General features: G+C 48.2%; 1 protein-coding gene across 1 annotated transcript in view; it reads right to left on the bottom strand.

Moving 5' to 3' along the window:
- Positions 1–15,826: 15,826 nt before the first annotated feature.
- Positions 15,827–20,937, bottom strand: part of GPAM (glycerol-3-phosphate acyltransferase, mitochondrial) — a 29,067-nt gene continuing 23,956 nt past the window's right edge. Inside the window, exon 21 of the mRNA XM_061552987.1 lies at positions 15,827–19,517. Coding sequence (XP_061408971.1) covers positions 19,404–19,517 — 114 coding nt within the window. The 3' untranslated portion in view covers positions 15,827–19,403. The remainder of the gene's footprint in view (positions 19,518–20,937) is intronic.

Here is a 20,937-nt window from a genome sequence, read left to right as displayed (position 1 = left end):
ACCGTGGCGACTTGGTACGCGAATGCTACAGAGAGACGGAGTTGTGATTTGCAAATCGAAAACAGAATTCGTTTGAAATCGGTGTTTGATGAACGATCATTGATTGGTCCACACAGCACGTGACCTCGGGTTGTCACGTGACCTCTGCCTGTGACGTGTTTGGAAGTAGCCATACAGGTTGTCGCAGTTGAGATAACATTGTCCAGGTTTGGGCTATTGCTATTATTATTATTCGGCACCTTTTGGAAGTGCCCTAACATTGTACTAATATACATACTCAGGACTGCTGGATAATGGGTAACATTTGATTATGTACAAGTACTTTGATCATCGGCTAAGATCAATCCCGTGCCAGATGAAGTCATTCCCATGCCTTCACCATTACTCGTGGTCCCACGATACAAAGATCCAACTTGCTCCTGCACAAGTTCCGATTTCATGGCTCCATCTCCGCCGTGGATACACCCTCTCGGGAATGTTCCCTCCTTTGGTGAAAGTAAAACAAGCTATTAATAATCTAGCTCCTTCATTTCCACGATACTGGTGGCACAATTGAATCAGGATGTTTTTTTCAAAAGGGATGGGGGGGGGGTACAAAGGTTAGACCCAAGCTCACACACACGCACACATTGAAAACTAACGGTAATCTTTATTATTATTATAAAAGCCCTACCGAGTCTCAAGACCCTTTTCAAGATTGTCCTGCTAAGTCTTCACACGCATGGGGCCACATTACCACGTGCAATCTCAAATTTGAGTATGATTTGCAGGTCATCTTTACAGCGTTCGGATGTTCTTGGCCAATACCTGTGTGTACCTGTGTGTGTGTTTATGTACCTATGCAAAGAAAAAAGCCAAAACAACCCCCACGCAGAACAGAGGGGAGAACATACAAACACACACACACAGACGCCAGAGTCGGGAATCGAACCCAGGAACCCTTCTTGCTGCCAGACACAAGCATTACCAACTGCGCTTGCCACCTCCCCCCCCTTCACCCCTTTGCCGCGCGACAGAAACGATTCTCTAGAGCTCGGGTCGCTTGGGGCGCGGGGGTGGGTGGGTGTGCAGGACAATGGAAGAGGATCTATAAAGGGAACGATGTAAGTGAAACAACTGTTGTCGTGCGCGGGTTCGCGCGCGCGCAACGGGGCGCGCGCCCGCACGCTCGCTCGCTCGGCGGGCAGCTAATGGGTCGGTAATGCAACGCTGCGGGTCGCGGAACTGTTTATAATGCGCTCCTTAAACGAGCGATTAAAATACATTACTCAGCCCTTCACGGAAAATATCTGGCGCAACCTGCAAAAATGCTTTTAAGTAATTAAAGCCTTAATACGACTGCCTGACCGTAGAGAACGGGGCCGGTGGGGTGGTTGGGGGGTGGGGGAGAAAACGACACAAAAAAAGTTTAACAAAAAAAATTCTAAAGCAAAACAAGGCGTATCCATGTCGCCACGTGCTCCCGTGACTCCTCACCGCGCATGACGAGTTTCGACCAAGCTACGGTGCACGATGTGGCTATGAAAAGCCTGTCTGTGCGTGGGGTGTGCGTGCGTCCGTGCCCGTGTGTGTGTCTGTGCGTGTGTTTGCCGTGAGCGGTGGTGCAGCGGTTAGAGCGCTGCTCCACGAACCCGGTGACCCAAAGTTCGATTCTCGCTCATGGCCACTAACACCGGTGACGATTATCTGAATCGGTCCTGGGCCTCTTCGAGGTCGACTCAGTCTCAAATAAGTTCCTGGTGCGATGTGTAACCCTAACCCTTGGGAGATAAAGGCAGCCGGCCGTGGTGCTGGCCACCCACCTACCCGTGTACTGTGCCGGCCTTCATAGGAGCTCGTTAACAGCACTTGCCCCAAAGTTCTGTTGAGGCTGTACGGGGGACATTCGCCTTGTTCGTGGGTCTCCTCCCGCCAGCGCACAACATGGCACAGAGATGACCACAGGCATCAGAAATCAGAGGCAGCGTTGGACCAGTGCCACCAAAGTCCGATATCTTATCCATTTATCAAAATTACACGAAGATTATAAGTCTATTACCGTAATTACATTGAGCTGGGCTGTCTACTGAAATACAAAAGAAACTATACTGTGCTTATATATCAACTGCAGCATGCAAGCTGTCGCCATTTCCTCGTGGTCTTGCAGTGCATCCATCCACCCGGTTCGTGCCGACGAGCTCATGTCCTCGCTCCGTCTCCGTCGTAGACGTCCTCTTGGAGGCGTTTCCCTCCTTTTGCTGCCGCTCCGTCGTTGGTCTCGACCACTCTTCATCATCCGTTCTGCTCAAGCCTGCTGACTTTTCTCATCAGTCAATATGATGCATGTAACTTGCGTAATGATCTCTACTCAATGCGTTCCACTGCCTGTCTCTAATACTAATAATAATGCAACTTTACCCAGGAAACTTTACTGAGTCTCAATACTTGCTTTTAGGAGGCTTCCACATTACTTGGATGCTTGGACAATTTCTGTAATGAGTGTTTAGCTTCACGTGGCAGCAGTGGCGTAGTAACTACATTATCAGTAGCGTAGTAACTACATTATCAGTGGCATAGTGACTGCATTATCAGTGGCGTAGTGACTACATTATCAGTGGCGTAGTAACTACATTATCAGTGGCGTAGGGACTACATTAGCAGTGGTGTAGTGACTACATTATCAGTGGTGTAGTAACTACATTATCAGTGGCGTAGTGACTACATTGTCAGTGGTGTAGTTACAACAGAATCAGTGGCGTAGTAACAACATTATCAGTGGCGTAGTAACTACGTTATCAGTGGCGTAGTGACTACATTATCAGTGGCGTAGTAACTACATTATCAGTGGCGTAGTAACTACATTATCAGTGGCGTAGTAACTACATTATCAGTGGCGTAGTAACTACATTATCAGTGGCGTAGTAACTACATTATCAGTGGCGTAGTGACTACATTAGCAGTGGCGTAGTGACTACATTAGCAGTGGTGTAGTGACTACATTATCAGTGGTGTAGTGACTACATTATCAGTGGTGTAGTAACTACATTATCAGTGGTGTAGTAACTACATTATCAGTGGTGTAGTAACTACATTATCAGTGGCGTAGTAACTACATTATCAGTGGTGTAGTAACTACATTATCAGTGGTATAGTAACTACATTATCAGTGGCGTAGTGACTACATTATCAGTGGTGTAGTAACTACATTATCAGTGGCGTAGTAACTACATTATCAGTAGCGTAGTAACTACATTATCAGTGGCGTCGTAACTAAATTATCAGTGGCGTAGTAATTACATTATCAGTGGCGTAGTAACTACATTATCAGTGGTGTAGTAACTAAATTATCAGTGGCGTAGTAACTACATTATCAGTGGCGTAGTAACTACATTATCAGTCGTGTAGTAACTACATTATCAGTGGCGTAGTGACTACATTATCAGTAGCGTAGTAACTACATTATCAGTGGCATAGTGACTGCATTATCAGTGGCGTAGTGACTACATTATCAGTGGCGTAGTAACTACATTATCAGTGGCGTAGTGACTACATTATCAGTGGCGTAGTGACTACATTATCAGTGGCGTAGTAACTACATTATCAGTGGCGTAGTGACTACATTATCAGTGGCATAGTAACTACATTATCAGTGGCGTAGTGACTACATTATCAGTGGCGTAGTAGCTACATTATCAGTGGCATAGTGACTACATTATCAGAGGCGTAGTAACTACATTATCAGTGGCGTAGTGACTACATTATCAGCTCAGGGGGTGCGGCAATTGGTCAGGTGGGGCACCAATATTTAATTGGTTTTGCACAGTCGCATCTCGGCTATATATTGCGGCTGCTCTTGCCTTGTCAAATCGCTATGCTCACGGTCTCGAACATTGAACGCTGTATGGGCGCTCTATCTTCGCAAAATGCATCCACTACAGATCCGTGGTGCCTCTTTATGATATTACGTTATTGCTCTGATTAAATTAAAATAAAACGTGAAACGTGAATGAAATTATTTTCGTAAAAATAAATTTAAACCGAGTTTTAAATACGTTTGTTTGTTATTTTATACGTCTGTTTAAAACACATCTCATGGTTGTTCTCATGGGGGGCCCAACTCGTGCCTTTGACCACCACTTTGTGGGAGGAAACTGAAGAACCTCCAAAGAAAGCCCATCGGGCATTGTGAGAAGGTGTCACTCAAAGGTCGCGTGTGGACATCAGGCCAAGGGTCATCTGAATACAATTAGCGTCGCAGCGGTATTGTTTCAGCTGAAATGACCAATTTAATTACACGACGATTGCAATTCGTCACGAACGACGATGACAACATTTAGTTTTCATTGACCCCAGGTTCCCTCTCGATAATAATCCATCACAGTAACTGAAATATTGTGTCCGTCTCACAGACAAAACCGACAGTAACACCTGCCATTCCCTGGTGTGGTGTCCCTACCGTGTAACTAACCAGGCTCAGCCATGCTTCGCCTCGCAGACGAGACAGGATTGGGCGACACGGGGCCCCGGGGTATGTGGTGTACGTTGAACTTCTTTTGCACCGTACGTAGCCAACCGTGCTAGCGGGGGTGGGTGGGGGGGTTGCGATTTAGTCAAAAGCACCACTCGCTACAATTATACCCCCGGATCGTATTTATTCAATTTTCTAAGTCCTCAGTGCTCTCCCCCATTGAGCACTGCAGTTCAAAATCATTCCATCTCAAACATTCGAGTTAAATGGCTAATTCTTACGCCCATTTGTCTGTTTACCGAATGTTTGTCCCTCCAGTGGAGGGGAGGCAGCCCCATTTAACGGCGACCCCGGCTTAAAATCGGCGCGCTTTCACCCGCGGACGACGGCTGCAGGGAATTAGTGGAGACGTGGAAAAGATCGCCCCACAATGCGGCCCCGCGCACACCAAAGCAGCCGGACAAATTCCCAGCGTGGCTTGCAAAGACATGCACGGCCCATTGTGTCTGCGGCTCCGACAATGAGGACTCCCCTACCCACCCCATAGCCCCCCCCCCCCGCCCCCCCGCCCCCACCAGGCCCCCCACCACACACACTTTGAGGGGGGGGGGGGGGTCAGGAGATTAGACGTGGCAACGAGCGCAACGGCGAAGGCGCTCAGTAAGACGGCGAAGAAGGGGGGTCTCGTTCTAGATTTGAAGCTTTCGTGACTGCAAGGCATTCATACTCTTAGGTCGTTTCGGTAAAGTCGCGTAGGTAAAATAATAATAAAAATAAAATACAAATTATAATAAATGAAAATAACTCAATTAAATCAGTCAATACAGTAAATTTAGCTGTGACGGTCCCACCTGGAGACGGAGACTTGTGTTGCCTCCGAAACGTCGTGATTTAATTGAGTTATTTTCATTTATTATTATTTTATTATTTTTATTATTATTTTTACCTACGTGACTTTACCGAAAAAACCTAAGAGTATAAGCGGGTCTCGACCGTGAAGGGGGTCTCAACGCGGTACGGATAGTTTGGGAAAATCCAGTTTCACGCGTTTCACCGTCGCCTGCAATTGACACTTTTTATTGAACTTCTTTCGCGCCGTACGTAGCCAACCGTGCGAATCGGAGGTGCGCCCTTCGTCAGTGTAATATTGCTGAAGGCCTTCTGCCACGATATGTTGGTCGTGTGGAGGGTTGTCTGACCATATTTCACAACTCTGGTCAGTGCAGCTCGGTGCAGTTCGACGGCGGCCAAGATTGGTTGTCGCTTCTGATGTTAGCCGTGGCTGAGAAGCGAGCTCACGTGGCCGGGGTTCACGGCGCAGCGTGCCGACCGCTGCTGACAGCAAGGTCCTATCGAGACCTGCACGGCGCACAAACGCCGGGTGGACCTGTGGAAGGGTGGGACCCAGCTCACTCAGAGGACACCCAAGTTTGGGAATTTCGCTCGGGTCACCGGGTTCATAGCGCAGTGCGCCAAACTGCCGCACCCCACATATATATAAACGCAACACGTACGCGCGACGCGATGCTGGCGTAAGAAGGAGAAATTTCGTTAAACTCTAAATAAATGACGGAGCGCATGAGGCACAGAGAGGTTAGGTCTCCTGACCCAGCGTAACCAAACGCGAGTCTGCAGGGTCTTATTGCCATTGCATTGGACTTGACTTGGGGCATCGCCTAATCTAGGGCAAACACGGACCCCACGCAAAGAGCAATATCCATGCAAATATCATGCGCGCATAGCCACGTGGAGGTGTAATGCGGCATCGCAATGCGCCTACACGTGATGGGACATTGCACGAAACACGTGTGCACATGCAAAAGAAGAAGAATAATAATACGATACTTTATAAAGACGTTTAAAAAAAAGTACAAAACGATATATAAATTGTATTACTATCATGAGCACAATCATTACACAACGGGCAATAACCAGCGAAGTATGATAAAAACAACTCACAAGACCAATATCGCATGGGGAGGCATTCAAGCTAGCAGTGGATTTGCATAAGAGATTAACGTTATCACGTGTGTGTGTATATGTGTGTGTGGGGAGCGGTAGTGTAGCGGTTAGCGCGCTGCGCTATGAACCTGGCGACCCGGGTTCGATTCCCGCTCACGGCTAACACCAGTGACGATTATCTGAACCGGTCCTGGGCCTCCCCTAGGTCGACTCAGCCTTAAATGAGTACCTGGTGCGGTGTGTAAACATCGCCACTGGGGAGACAAAGGCGGTCGGGCGTGGTGCTGGCCACCCACCCCCTCGTGTACCGTTCCGGCCTTCATAGGTGCTCGCTAACAGCACTTGCCCCTACAGTCTGTTAAGGCTATACGGGGGATCTTTGTCTTTTGTGTGTAAAGCGCGCGTGCTGCTAATGCAGCATCTTGCGCCTATGCACTCCGCTCGTCTCCTGCCGCAAACGCGACGCAGAGGAGGTCTGTCGGTGGTGGTTGCTGTGGGTGGAGGACGTGGGGGGGGGGGGGGTTTGTGTTGGTGGTGGTGGTTGATGGTGGTGGTGGGACTGTGGTCGGGATTGCTCGCCGCGGTTTCGCCGGCAGAAAGGGCAGAGAGGAATGGTTAAGCTCATAATCCAGGACGCTGCGTGTCCGGCACGATACACATACGGTCGGGGCAGGACGGGAGCAAAGGAGATGGAGATGGTGGGGGGCTGGCGTTCTGCTCGGGGGGGGAGGGGGGAACTCGAGAAAGAAAAAAAAATGGGTGAACTTCATTGCCCCTCGCTGCCATTCGAGGGAGGATGAGGATTATCAGGTTAGAGATGTAAGCCGCGCAATCATTTTCCAATTACGGTTAGCGGAATAAAATTAGAAAAAAAAACAATTGCACTAACCGGGGTCAGGAAGGCCGGGGCAAGCGATGAAATTGAGATGTCCGGCATTAGCTCGATGGCAAGTCCCGGCGGTGAACGTGGATTTGTATTAAGACACAAAATATTTAATTCGTTATTTACCCAGGAAAGCCTCGAATGAGTTTCAAGACCCGTTTTTAAGAGGGGTCACCTGCTTAGGATTTTTAGCACAATCCTTTTTGAGTAATTTTCCTCGCAAGAGGAAAATGTTGCTGTGAACCCAGGAAAAAAAATGATGGTGATATGTTTGAGTTTTATTATTATTTAGACATAAAAGCCTTATTCCAATTATGTCATTGGCATCGTATCCAAGACAAAGCACAACAAATTATTTTTTCTCGCATCGAAATGCAGTCTGGCAGGTAGGTGATCTGGGCGGAGAAGCGCGGGCAGAGTTGAGGGAGCAACATTGCGGCACAACCCAGGACAGAGCAACTGGGGCCCACCACCAACAAGAATGGCAACAAAAATAACAATCGAGGCAGCCAGGACAGCCCCGCCATCCAGATATGGACCCAGGATCAGTGCTCTGACCACTGATCCCATTCGACCTCGATTGGCCAAATAATGTTGAGGGTTTTGTTTTTTTGCAGGCAGATAAAAAAAACGTGTAATCTTGTGTCTCACGAACGTGCTGACTGCATCAATGGCTAATCCCCGAACCCTACCTTCCAAACGCGAGACACAGATACGATTTTGCCTGTCGCAAGGCGGTGTGTGTGTGTGAGTGTACGTATCTAGGGGAGTGGGGATCGATGGTGTAGCAGTTAGCGTGCTGCGCTATGAACCCAGCGACACGAGTTCGATTTTCGCTCACGGCCAACACCGGTGACGATTATCTGAACCGGTCCCGGGCCTCCCGTAGGTCGACTCAGCCTCAAATGAGTACCTGGTGAGGTGTGTAAACATTGCCACTAGGGAGACAAAGGCGGTCGGGCGTGGTGCTGGCCCACCCACCCCCTCGTGTACCGTTCCAGCCTTCATAGGTGCTCGCTAACAGCACTTGCTCCTACAGTCTGTTCAGGATATATGGGGGATCTTTGATCTTTGTACCTAGGGGAGTGGGGATCGGTGGTGTAGCGGTTAGCACGTAGTGGTTAGCGCGCTGCGCTACGAACTCATCGACCCGAAGTTCGATTCTCACTCACGGCCACCAACACCAGTGACGATTATCTGAACCGGTCCTGGGCCTCCCCGATGTCAGTGTGTAAGCATCATCGCCACTGAGCACAGAAAGGCGGCGGCCGGACGTGGTGCTGGCCACCTACTCCCCTCGTGTGCCGTTCCAGCCTCAATAGGTGCTCGCTAGCAGCACTTGCCCCAACAATATGTTACAGGCTATACGGGGGGGGGGGGGTGGGGGGAGTATCTTGCCTTTGTTTTTGGCACCTAGGGGAGCGCTCGTGACCGGATCGCCGTTAAACCGTCCAGGCAGCGGGCATTTAAAATAACCACGCGGTGTAGAGTGGGGTAAGGTGGGGGGGGGGGAGCGGTCATTGACAGTTATCTGCGTGACACTCCATTCACCTTCACTTTTGTGCAACCACAAAGACAATGACCCCCCCTCCGCCCGCCTCCCCCGTATAGCCACCAACAGACGGTTGGTGTGAGCGCTGTGACTGTGAGCGAGAAGCGCCTCTGAAGGCCGGCACGGTTCGCGAGAAGGCCCGCATCTTACAAGAGGAGAGTGTTTCAAATAGATGTATTACCGTGCACCGAGATTGGCAGGGAGACGCGTGGAGAGGCTTTGAAATAAAAAATGCCGTTTTCTCTCGAATTAATTATCTATGCCCGCGCATGGTTATTTGAGCGGGGTATCTATAAACGGATAGCCGCCGTACAGCACGTGCCGTCACTTCACAGCGAACTAAATCCAGACATGTAGTAATAACGGTGCTCGCTTTGCAAATTAGCACGCGTTTAAGCCCTCGCATATTAATTTACCCGCATCGCACGCACACACACACAAGACACGCACGCACAGACACACATGCACAAAAAAGCGCACAAGACTGCGTTTGCATTTAGACTTAATTTAGCACTCAGTGTGCCTGGCATTTGAATTCCTTATGAGGCTGTAAACGACACAAAGGAGACGGTCCCTTGGTACGAGACCCACATTAAATTGAACCCCCACTCCGCCCCACCCCGACAAATTCCATCCCCCAACCCCCCGACCCCCCACCGGCTTCGGCATAGCCCCCACAGCACAGGTGTGGCGTTACTCACCACAGCGATGGCTCAGTCATTAATGGTTTAACGCAATTCCACACAGCGCGCCACGTGCAAAGTGCAAGCCCATCGCTATCACCGACGACCGCTCCTCGGTGTTTGGGTCTGTTGAGTTGTGCGCAAGCCGCAATGCAGTGCGCGGTGGGGTGGGTGGTGGGGGGTGGTAGCTAGCCAGTGTGCAGGCGGTGCAACTGCGCAGCGGCGGGCCTCACGGGCCGGTGGGGCCCAAACGCCGGGTTTCGAAGGAGCAGGGTAGTTTGTTGGACGCCACTCACCACGGGACATCTCGGATAGCAAACACACAGCAGCATTGCTGTGTGTTTGTTGTGTCGTAATTATTCCGCAACTCCGATCAGCACGATTGGCTACGTACGGTGCGAAAGAAGTTCAGCATGCATACGTACAGCCAGCCCCGTTTTAAGCTACTGAAAAGGAACGGATTGTATAACAGCGTATCGATCTCTTCCGGTATTCTCATACTTTAAGCTGCGTCGCTTGCTTTTTAAAAGGCAACCGAGAGCTAATTTGTTTTCATTACAGGATCGTGAGACGTGGCGACGGCTTGTGGCCGAGGCATTCATCCAGCAGTGGATCGGTCGGGGGCTGCTGGCGATTGAGAGCCAATCGGAATCGAGGAACGGCCCGTTTTGAAAAGTAGACGCGATTTGGCCCAAATTGTTTAAAACGGAGACGTCAAGTGAGACCTACTCAATCGTCGAGATTCGTCGACATGGTAATACTCATTTATATACAAAAAAAAACAGGGCCTGCAATATATTTCATTTAGTTGTATAAAATCAGACATTTTAACCCAGTGTCAATACAATGCTGTATTGCAGCCTCCCGCGCACTGTGTCGATCACGGGAATCGGTTGGTCCATACTTCACCAGCCTGGGTCAATGCGGGATATTGAAGGGAGACCCAAGACCGCTTCGGATATCACCTAAAATTTGCCTTTTTGCCAAGAATCGAACTCAGCACGGGGCAGGTTTATAGCGCTGTGTGCGTGAACAACCGCGCCAGTTTATCACAATCCCACGTGCGTCATTGCGACTGTTGTGTTCTACTCGCTAACCGTATATTCTTAGTTTTTTTCGGTAAAGACACGTAGGTAAAACATTTTTTTAATGATTTATTAATTTTAATTTTTTACCTACGTGACTTTACCGAAAAAACCTAAGAATATGAATCCTTGCAGTCACGAAAGCTTCAAATCGCTAACCGCACTTGCCCCAACAGTCTGTGAAGGTAATAACGGGAGATCTTTATTTTTGTGTTTGCTGCACTCACGATTGTGAGGCCCAATAATCACGAGGACGACGAATGGTGAACGATTACAATTGTTCTCAAAGACTAACGTGGAGCCAATGCTCACTGGGGATTCGATGATCACTGCGGAGTCTATTGTCAATCACTGCTGGGGAGTCGATCACTGTGGATCAACTCGGCTACTGCTCGTCTCCATCTGTCCGTCTGCGGCGACCCCTGGCGGCACAACTGAGCATAGCAGATTGATAAGAACCCCGCGGACGCGTTTTGCACGCAAGGTCAATGACTCGTAATTGCATTGTTATCGCAGTGCTTACGATGGTGAAGAAATTGATCCAAGGCAGGTCAACTGTTAGAGGCGATGCAATCAAGAAAGCTAGCCCGCATTGGTCATGCCATGCGAAAGATTGAAGTTATTTGGAAAAGCAGATTGTGAAAGGCACAATACCCGGTTCACGTGCGCGAGGAAGACCGGGGTTAGACACGGATGGATAACATCAAAGCATGGACGAGGTTCACGCTGGAACAGACAATGAGGATGGCGAAGACAGAAGTCAGTGGCGAAGGATGTGTCCATGGTGCGGCCAACCCTCGGATCGAGGACGGCTGAAGACGAGACGTAGGTGAATGCTTTGTTCAGAGTCAATGTCGAGTGAGATCGGCTTCAGGTGTTCGAGGTAAACCGGCGCAGGTCTGTGAGGTGTGGTCAGGAGAGAAAGGCAGGGCTGGGTTTTTCTTCCGGGGCTTTTTGAGATTTCCTTCAACACGAAGCCAATTTACCAAATGCATGACAAATCTGGCCCCCCAATAGCAGAGGGCCCTCCTGAAAATGAGTCTTGAGACTCATCTTTCCTGGGTAAAAGGGTATGAATTGATAAGGGAACTCTATTAATTATTCAGCAATTGCAGATACGCTTGTGTCACGTGTGTGTCACACAATACATGGCGTGTCTTTTGAAAGTAAACCCATGGACCGTTTTTGTTATCCAGCATACTCGAGTATATAATGCTATCGTATCCAAAAATAATGACGATAACCGTAAAACAATTCCAATCAAGAAGCTTACCTTTAGGTAGTTATTTTGTTATTACAAGCATTAAAGTTTGTTTCGATGTAAAGCTTTCGTGACTGCAGGAATTCATATTCTTGGTTCTTTCGGTAAAGTCACGTAGAAGGGAAATAATAAAATAATAAACATAAAAAATTTAATTCGCACGATGTTTCGATCTCCCTTCTACGTGACTTTACCGAAAGAACCAAGAATATTAAGGTTAGTATTCTTAAAAGTGATGGAGATACGTGCAAAAAGAAAAATCACTTATTATGGACAATACTCGGGCGGTTTCCATTGCGACACCAAAATCGTGGTGTTTAAAAAAAAATGTGATTAACACGAGCTCGGTCATCGCAATGTCGGGGTGCGATGACGACAATTTTCGCGCAGTCGACAGCGACGCAGTGTCGATCGCCACTCGCAATCGACGCACGCGCACCTGGCCCGCTGCAGGACAGAGCCGCATTGTTCCCTGGGAGCAGTTGGGGCGACTCGCCAACAGCTGCTGCTGCTGCGTGCATTCACCCCAACACACACACACACAGTGCCGTTCTTAACCCATTACGTACGTCCACAGCACCCTGCATATATGGAACACACACACACACACAGACACCCAGCATGTGGTAGCAGTGCCCATGACATTGTACAAATACCCAGTGGATTCGAACGCACACGTAGCACCACGCGCAAGTATAACGCCCAGCACACAGCCACCCAGCACACGTACAGAACCGAGCCTCCATCCTCAAGTACGCAGTGTCCAGCACATGGTACAAATACCAAGTGGCGTTTAACGTATACACACACATACACACCAATAGCACTCTGCACACATGCAACATCCAGCAACACAACCACCCAGTTCAATCAGCTCCAACTCCTAGTAGCTAGCACATAAAACACTCAATAACCGAATACTCAACTACCCAGCAATTGACAGCAATACCCCAGTGTGCAAGCTCCCAGCACGCGGTACCAACAATCCAACACACTGCACCAAACCCCCAACTCCCAGGAACTATCTACGCGACTTTACCGAAAGACCCAAAGAATATAACGCCCCGCACGCAATATCCGTGCCCCCCACACCAGACCCCCCCCCCCGCCCCCCAAACAACACAACCCGTGCCTTTGCGCCAGCCATGGAGGTCACAACTCACGTGCGCGGCAGGCGGAATGCCCGCGGTATAAATAGTCGTCGGCACGGATTCTCCCCGCCGGGACTCGCATTTCTCTCATCCCACATTCATCCTCGCCACTCATTCGTTCCATTGTTATTATTGTTATTATTGCGCCGCAGCAGCGGTAATAACAACAGTGACATCAATAACATTAACTCGCCACGTGGGAGCAAGTATTCTGGGCACGCCCTCCCGCCCCCACCACGACCCACGAGGTTTTATTGAACAGCTCCCGTCTTTGTGAGATGTCAGGCAGGGTTGGGATGATGCTGACGGGTGCGTCGCTACGTCAATTAGCATCGGTACGAGCACAAACTTGAAACGAGCGCTCCGTTGTGAACCGAACACGTGGCAATTACGCCAACGCGTAGCCGCTGTTCACGGTGTCTCTCCCACCACAAGGCACAGTCGCGTTTGAACGTTCAGGCATATCCTCGATGTATATCCACGTAGCTTCCCCCCCCCACCCCCCCCGTCAGTATTGCTACTGACAAATACAGCTATGCAAGTTTATAGCAGGGGTCGGCAACCAAAATAACCTGTTCTCCACCTGAGGACGGCTGCTTGCGTTGTGGCCGAAACGTCGTGAGAATTATGTTATTTTGTTTAATTTTTATTATTTTATTATTTCCATTCTACGTGACTTTACCGAAAGAACCAAGAAGAAAAAAAGCAAAATAACGAAACTTTTTTCAATTCTAATTCGGTCAACGCTCAATATTTCAAGAGCCGCAGTGCCGTGCGAATACGAGACGGCTGCTCCTTCACAAATGACGTCAGGGGGCAGTTGTTAAAGAGCCGCAGGTTGACGACCCCTGGGCCCGACACGTGGGTTCATCGTGAGTCCTGTGCGCCGCGGTGACGCCACCGTACGTGGAGAACGGCGGCGGTGTTGTAAGGGGCCGTCCATAAATGACATCACGCGATTTTGGACGATTTTTTTACACCCCCCCCCCCCCCCCCCATTCGTCACACGGCGTCACAAAAAGTCAGACCCCCCCCCTTAAAATATGACGTCACAAAGCTCTGCCCCCCCCAAATAAATAAAACATGCTTCAAATCGCTTTAAACTATTGTCATTGTAGTGCGTATTTAATGTGGCGCTGCACTCTGATGTTGTAGGAGAACACATTTATTAAAAAGTCAATTTAATTAAGTAGAACGTGTTTTCTAAAGTTGCGCATTTTTGTGACTTCACATTTATCAACCACCCCCCCCCCCAGGTGCGTGACGTCATTTATGGACGGCCCCTAAGTCGTCCTTTACCAGGGCGGTGCTGTGCGTGGTAATAGCGGGGAGCACAGACGCGGCAGGGAAGCGGTGACTATCCAGCGGTTGATGTTGTTGCACTGCCCCAATGCGCTATGCAGGCTCAACGCTGCTTAGCTTCCGAGATCTGGCGCTTCCCGGCTGCTGTGTACTTACCGTAAGGCACGAAGCAATACCGCCACCCACTGCCTCAGCCAGACATTTCTCAGCGTGCTCCTTTTCCATGCGCGAATACATTTTGCCCCTGGGCCAGCGCAGACAATGGTAGCAACTAAGGCGGATTACACTTGAGTAGTACCGCTTTATACGGCGAATGAGCGATTGAGAATCCCACTCATTTGAAACGGTGTTTACGCAATTCACCGTTATTGGCCACATACGGACATTGGAAACGCTCAAGTAATGTCATCTCGGGAGAAAGTGAAAATCTGGTCTATGCTCACGGTTTACTTTAACCTTGTTCAAGAAAATTGCTACACTACCATATACTGCTCATTGCATTGAAATATTTTCCCCCATGTATTCTTAACGAGTTATTCACAGTACCCACAGGGGGGGTATATCAGATGGGCTCACGAACCCAAATGATGCAATGGTAACCACCTTTCTGCCAAGCCGGTTTGAGAGTTACTCAAATTTGCATGAAATTCACCAAACCTGACCTCCAGTATGCTGGATCACGGCAGATTGCCACCAAGCTCAGCTAATTTTTCAACTTGCTCAAAGAAATCACAAGACTCCGTGCGGGTTTCACACGTAATTATTTCACGTGAATTAACCAGTGTGCATGACGCATGGTGATGCGTGCTTGGAAATTCACACAGATGTTGAAATTCTTTTGCACCGTACGTAGCCAACCGTGCTAATCAGAGGTGTGTGGGAGAAGGACAAACTAAACACCAAAAAGCAGTTCTAAAAATAATTTGACTTTTAAATCTAGATTTAATCGTGCATAGCTCACAGTGGCTTCCTAATATCGGAAGAACGTTCCAGACGACAGCAGAAGCGCATCTGAAAGCACGTGATGCAGTGACCGTCTTTGTTCGATGGCCAGCCAAAAGCCGTTGCTGCGAGGATAAAACGGAGTTCGCGTGCGAGCAACACGTGGATGAGAAAACATTCCGGTTCAAGGCATTCTAAACCGTTAAGAAAAATAGGCTCAGGCAGGACAAGTTGAGTTGGTAGAAGGTATGGCTGGTGGTCAAGACGACTGATGTAGTGGCAGCCAAAAGAGCGAACGTGCCCAAAGGGATATCTACCCCTGAGAGCGAGGAAGCGAGCGATAAAATCAGCCCCTGTGCAGGTACTATTTGGATCGTCACATCGCAGGACCGTACGTACGAGGGTGGCAAAGGGAGGCCCTTCATCCAGATGTGGATGGATCACGGCTGACGATGATGACATTGTTGTCACGTCTCTGCGGCTGGATGCCCGTCACTGTTAAACATCAACAATTCGGACAGTGATGGCATTCGCACACATCCACGCACGAGACTTGACTTGAGTAACATGTGTTTTTTATTACGAATCTGCAAGCCCTTTATTTGTATTGATAGTTGTATAATATGTTATCAAACGCAAAAGCAGGCATGTGAACGCGTTCAGTACTGCAATTGCCATTGCTTATTTCTGTCGACAAACTTCAAGAGAATTGGTTTTGGGGCATCACCCAGCCGATGACACCGCACGCAAGTTTGTGACAAGTCGAACAAACCAAATGAGTTAATTCCCGATGCAAGGCGAGCCTGCTGTAACTACCAACGTTGTTGTATTCAAGTCGTACATCATACAGTTGTGCGCCATCGACGATACATTTACGCAAAAATGCACGCATTTCAGTTAAACGTACATAAACAAACAAAAAAACATCACTGCTTCCCCCCCCCCCCCCTACAAACGGACCCCTTATATTCACATCTTGCGAAAGAATCTGAAACCAACTCGTCGATTCTCAAAAAAAAAATCTACTTTATATCATTCCCCACTCGATGAAAAAAAAATCCATCCCCACACCAAGTGGACAAAGATATGAATTCGTGTCACGGCCGCCGAGCTCCACCTGGGTTAAACCATGCACAGGAACTTGCAGCGTAACTGTCCAGTGGCTTTCACAAGTAGCATATTTGAAGTAGTTCATTTGGTGGCCCGTTCTTTTAAATGCACATGTAAGGTGGCGTACACGCTCAGGCTCATGTTTGAGACGATTAAAAATAAAAGGACAACGTTTAAAGCGGGGAGTATTATGCAGATGATTACTGCCCTTAATAAAACGTCCAAATTTGAAACACTGCAACACAAAAAACGTGCACTTTATACAATACACTTCAAAAACGTGCCACAAAATGTACGTTCTATATTTACACAAAAGGGGTGTTAGACATGACCTTAACTTTTTCACATTCATGGACAATTATAATAATCCTTTATCATACGTTGCAGACATTATTAATGAGCATTCCCGGATACAAGTGGCAAGAATGTGGACCACTATATGGATACACTTTTATCAGTGGCAGGACGGTGTCTCGTGGCTTCACACTGTGGCCAAGGTGGTGAGATGTTAACTACCTCGCCTGGCATGCAGGAGGTTCGTGGGTTCGATCCAGACCCTGATGCCTCCTGTATATTTGGAGTTTGCATGTTCTCCCCGTGGTTACGTGGATTTTTCTACGGCCCCTCCGGTTTCCCCCCCCCACATTTAGAATCAACATCACGCGTTTAGAGCATTTTGCCGCTATAAATTACCACACGATAAGCCACTTCGTCGTTGAGCTATTATTTGTGGCCAGGTTGATACTGAAAAAAAATGTTATACAGCTCAGTGGGCCTTAGTTGGTAAAATAAAAAGTAAAACAAAAGTAGTTGACTTTATTGCTCAACGATCAACTTCACACTTGGCCACTCGCTTTTCCTCGTGTGATCGATCAAAATAAACCAAATTCCAAGAACAAAAATTCACATTGAGACATCAACGTGATCTCGGAACGGGGTGGTTCTCTTAAAAGCCCTGGAGAAAATGAGACCTCTTTCACTTTCAGCACCACGTGCACGTTTACACTGCTTTAAGGCAGCGTTGCTCTGATCTGACACTAGCTGCTCAACAACTCTTCCTTACGATATTAGGAAGCCACTGGAGCTATGCACTCTTTTAAATCGAGATAGGAAACTGCTTTCTTGAGAACTGCTTTCTTGAGAACTGCTTTTCGTGTTTAGTTTGTTGTCCTTCACCCGCACCTCCGATGAACATGTTTAGCTACGTACGGTGCGAAAGAAGTTCAACATACATACATACAAACACCATATCAAGCACTGTTTGTAAGTGACGTTATTTTTTCTTGAAATTCTGCAATTGTTTCCCCTACAAGGAAACAAAAATATTAATTTCGTATTCACACCTACTTGGTTATTGGTTTACGAGGATAATTGTTTTATTAGTTAGTATCGTTAATAATTGTAACTTATGATGCTATGGTTAGGGCTCAGTGTTACATATTATTTTCGCAGAGCATGCTATTCTGTCGCATGCATCAAACGCAATTTTTTTTGTAGTCGCGTCACAGAAATGACAAGGCCATCGTGTCACATAGCAAGCACCAACAACCCAGGCAGTTTTAGCAGCAGCTTCAACACAAAAGTGGTTATTGATCACAATCGGTGACAAGTCTTTGGAAGACCTACAACTTAGTGTTTTTAGAAATAAAAACTTGTAAACATTAAAATGTATAATTATCACTAAATAAGAATGTGCTAGTTAAACGCAAAAGACAGTACACACACTAACTTCATCCCTCGACGTCTTGAAAACGCGTCGGTGACCGTTGGGTCGCATTTTTTGACACGCGCTACAAAGCAAGTTTGTGTTGGTCTCCAACGAGACGACACGACCACACCATACAGCACGAAGTGCATTGCTTTGCAATACTATGCAGATTTGTTTTAATAGCTGTCGATTCAAATAGAAGGCATTCTATGGATTAAGTGAGCGGCAGTTCCCATGAGATGCCCTGTGCAGTGATGGAAAAGTTCGGCACGCATGTACTACTGCCGAACCAAGTGATATTACAGAGGAACCTGGCCCCCCCCAGACATTATCTGACCAACAACCTGCCTTCCTATCTCACAATTCAAAACCCACCACTCACGTCATTACGCTGGGCTTAATTTCAGACAAGGTCGGTCCATGTTGGCGATGAGAACAAAAAATTCTGCGCCCGGCACATCACGTCAAGTATACACAACGCTTACTTAAGGCGCCATGTCACTGCTGTGATTGACCACATGAAGCATGTGTAGCTGACTTCCTAAACCAGTCAAACCTCGACTATGGTCCCGGCTCTGTCTCTAGGCCTATGCTCCCATTTACCAACAACCTTAAAAAAAATATTTGGCGAGAAATTAAGCCCCGGTCAGACCCTACACAGTGTTGGTAATGGCAAGTTGTCTGCAACTGGTTGAATGGCTTTTGAAGGAGAGGCACAATTGCCAGGGTGGGCTGGATCGATGTGTCCGTGCGCCGGTTACTGTGCGTGCGTGGCTGAGCAGTGCAAATTGTATCTTCGACAGCGTATTGCATTTACGTCTGGAAGCTACTATCAAAAACCAAAGAAAACGGCCGAAGATGTGCAAACGCATATTAATTAAAGCACTTCTGCATTTACCCAAATACCGCCGACGAAAACTTGGAACCTGGTCCGAGACACCCGTCGCTCGGAAACCGCCGCAGCCGGCAGCAACTACAATCGAGAGACTGCCTGTTTTGACCAAGGTGTTATATACCTCGACCCCCGCGCCCCCCCCTCACTGCTCAAGGTGGCCTCTCTCTCTCTGGTGAATTATCATTATTATTTTGTTGTTATTAAAGGCAGACGAGCGGCGGCGTACGCGTCCGTGGCCACAGCTCGCGACACGCCAGAGCGGCAGCGAGCGATCGACCGTCGCTCCGTCACAAGTGGGGGGGGGGGGGGGGGGGGACGTTCGCATCGCCGCGGAGCGTCCGCGCCAGCGACGCGGAGGACGGAGCGCGGTAGAAGACGATGGCGCTTGGCTCAACGGGGGCCGGGGGCTTTGACGAGCGCTGTCATGGCGTGAACTGCAGCACGAACTCGGCCAGCCTCTGCATGCCGGCTCCCGCCCGCACTCCCTCGGCCACGTTCAGCAACGTTCGGCTCTCCTCCTGCACCTCGGTGAGCACCTGGTTCGCAATTGTCGCAGAGCGAAATAGAAAATGAATAGGCGTGTCGCAGTTGCATGTAAACGACACGTCGGATGATGAGCGATTCCTGAGCTCGCAATGCGTGCGTCAAATCACATGCGTGGGTCAGAGAGAGATTATGCAAATTGTATGGAAATTACACGCCAATGTTGTGTTTAACTGCATGAAGCTATCACAACAAGAGACGTAGAACAAATGAACGAAAGTAAAATCGCAACAATTGGAAAAACACGATTCTTGTATTTCAAGATGAATTGTGACAAAGGGGTGTTAGGGGAAAGGATCTTAACAAGCATCAACATCTTATGGTTCAGAAAGCGGGCTTTTGTTGACGGACCAATTACGTGGACTAAGCTGGAGTGAACTAGTAAAGTTCTTTGTGCGGCCCTCTGCAGGTAGACGGTACACTCGCGGATTGCAGTGTTCCAAGGAAGTTTAACACGTAGGCTTTCGCGACCAATATTATTCATAATAAAGGTTTTTGGGTTAGATTGCGTGTCGTAACCCTTCATCACCCAACACAGCCAATTAGTAAGGGATTTGTCTCGTAAACAAACGCCAATTAGTTACTACTTCAGCCCACCGGCGTGTTGGAGAGTAAATCCAGGAAATTTACAATTTGAGTACAACGTTTTGCTGGTAATTACATCCAGCATCATCGGACGATTTGTCAGAAGAGTGAAGCAATCCACCTGCTTCCAGCCCTAAATAGTGCAGCAGGACAACGTCATCACGGAACCCAATCAGGTGCAGAGATCAGAGGCGGAGGAGTGTTCCAAGGAAGCCATCATGGGCTATTAGTAAAAATCTTGGTTATTAACTTTTTCCAGGGCGCCGTTCAATTTACAAGAATCACCGGGTAGGGGTGTAGACTGCAGCCTGCCGAGTGTTTAACACGTTAGGGTATAATCAGAGCTTACGACCAAATCGCCTGGAATGTGCTGATGTGATCAGATCTCGACAGCTCAAGCAAGGTTAGAGCCTAGACAGTGCTTGGATGACGACAACCACAGACATACAGGTGCTCATAGGGCTGTGGTGGTCAGTAGAAGGCACTGCAGACAAAGCAATTGCTGTACTGTACAGGCGGCGTTCCGGTTTCTGAAAGACCGATCCACATTTACGACATTTAAACGATGCCATCAAGGATCGATTTGCGACGCAGGAACTCGATTTACAACGCGCATCTTCCGACACGACCCCGAACACATTTGAATCGAGTCGGTCTGGTTTTCGAAGTGACTTTGCGTGGAGTTTTTTGTTACTCGAGTGTTTTTGTGGATTTTTTTTGTACGTATCGAATCCTGTTAAATGTGGCTAATAAACAGGAAAAGCAAATCGGCCAGCAATGTTTCTACTGCTTGGGGGGAAATAGGGTGCCGATTAACGGCGATCCGAT

This window comes from Lethenteron reissneri, chromosome 17, assembly GCF_015708825.2.
Source record: "Lethenteron reissneri isolate LAM-NWPU_2019-01 chromosome 17, ASM1570882v1, whole genome shotgun sequence".
In the NCBI taxonomy this organism is placed as follows: domain Eukaryota; kingdom Metazoa; phylum Chordata; class Hyperoartia; order Petromyzontiformes; family Petromyzontidae; genus Lethenteron; species Lethenteron reissneri.
This window is presented reverse-complemented; position numbering and strand designations above follow the sequence as displayed.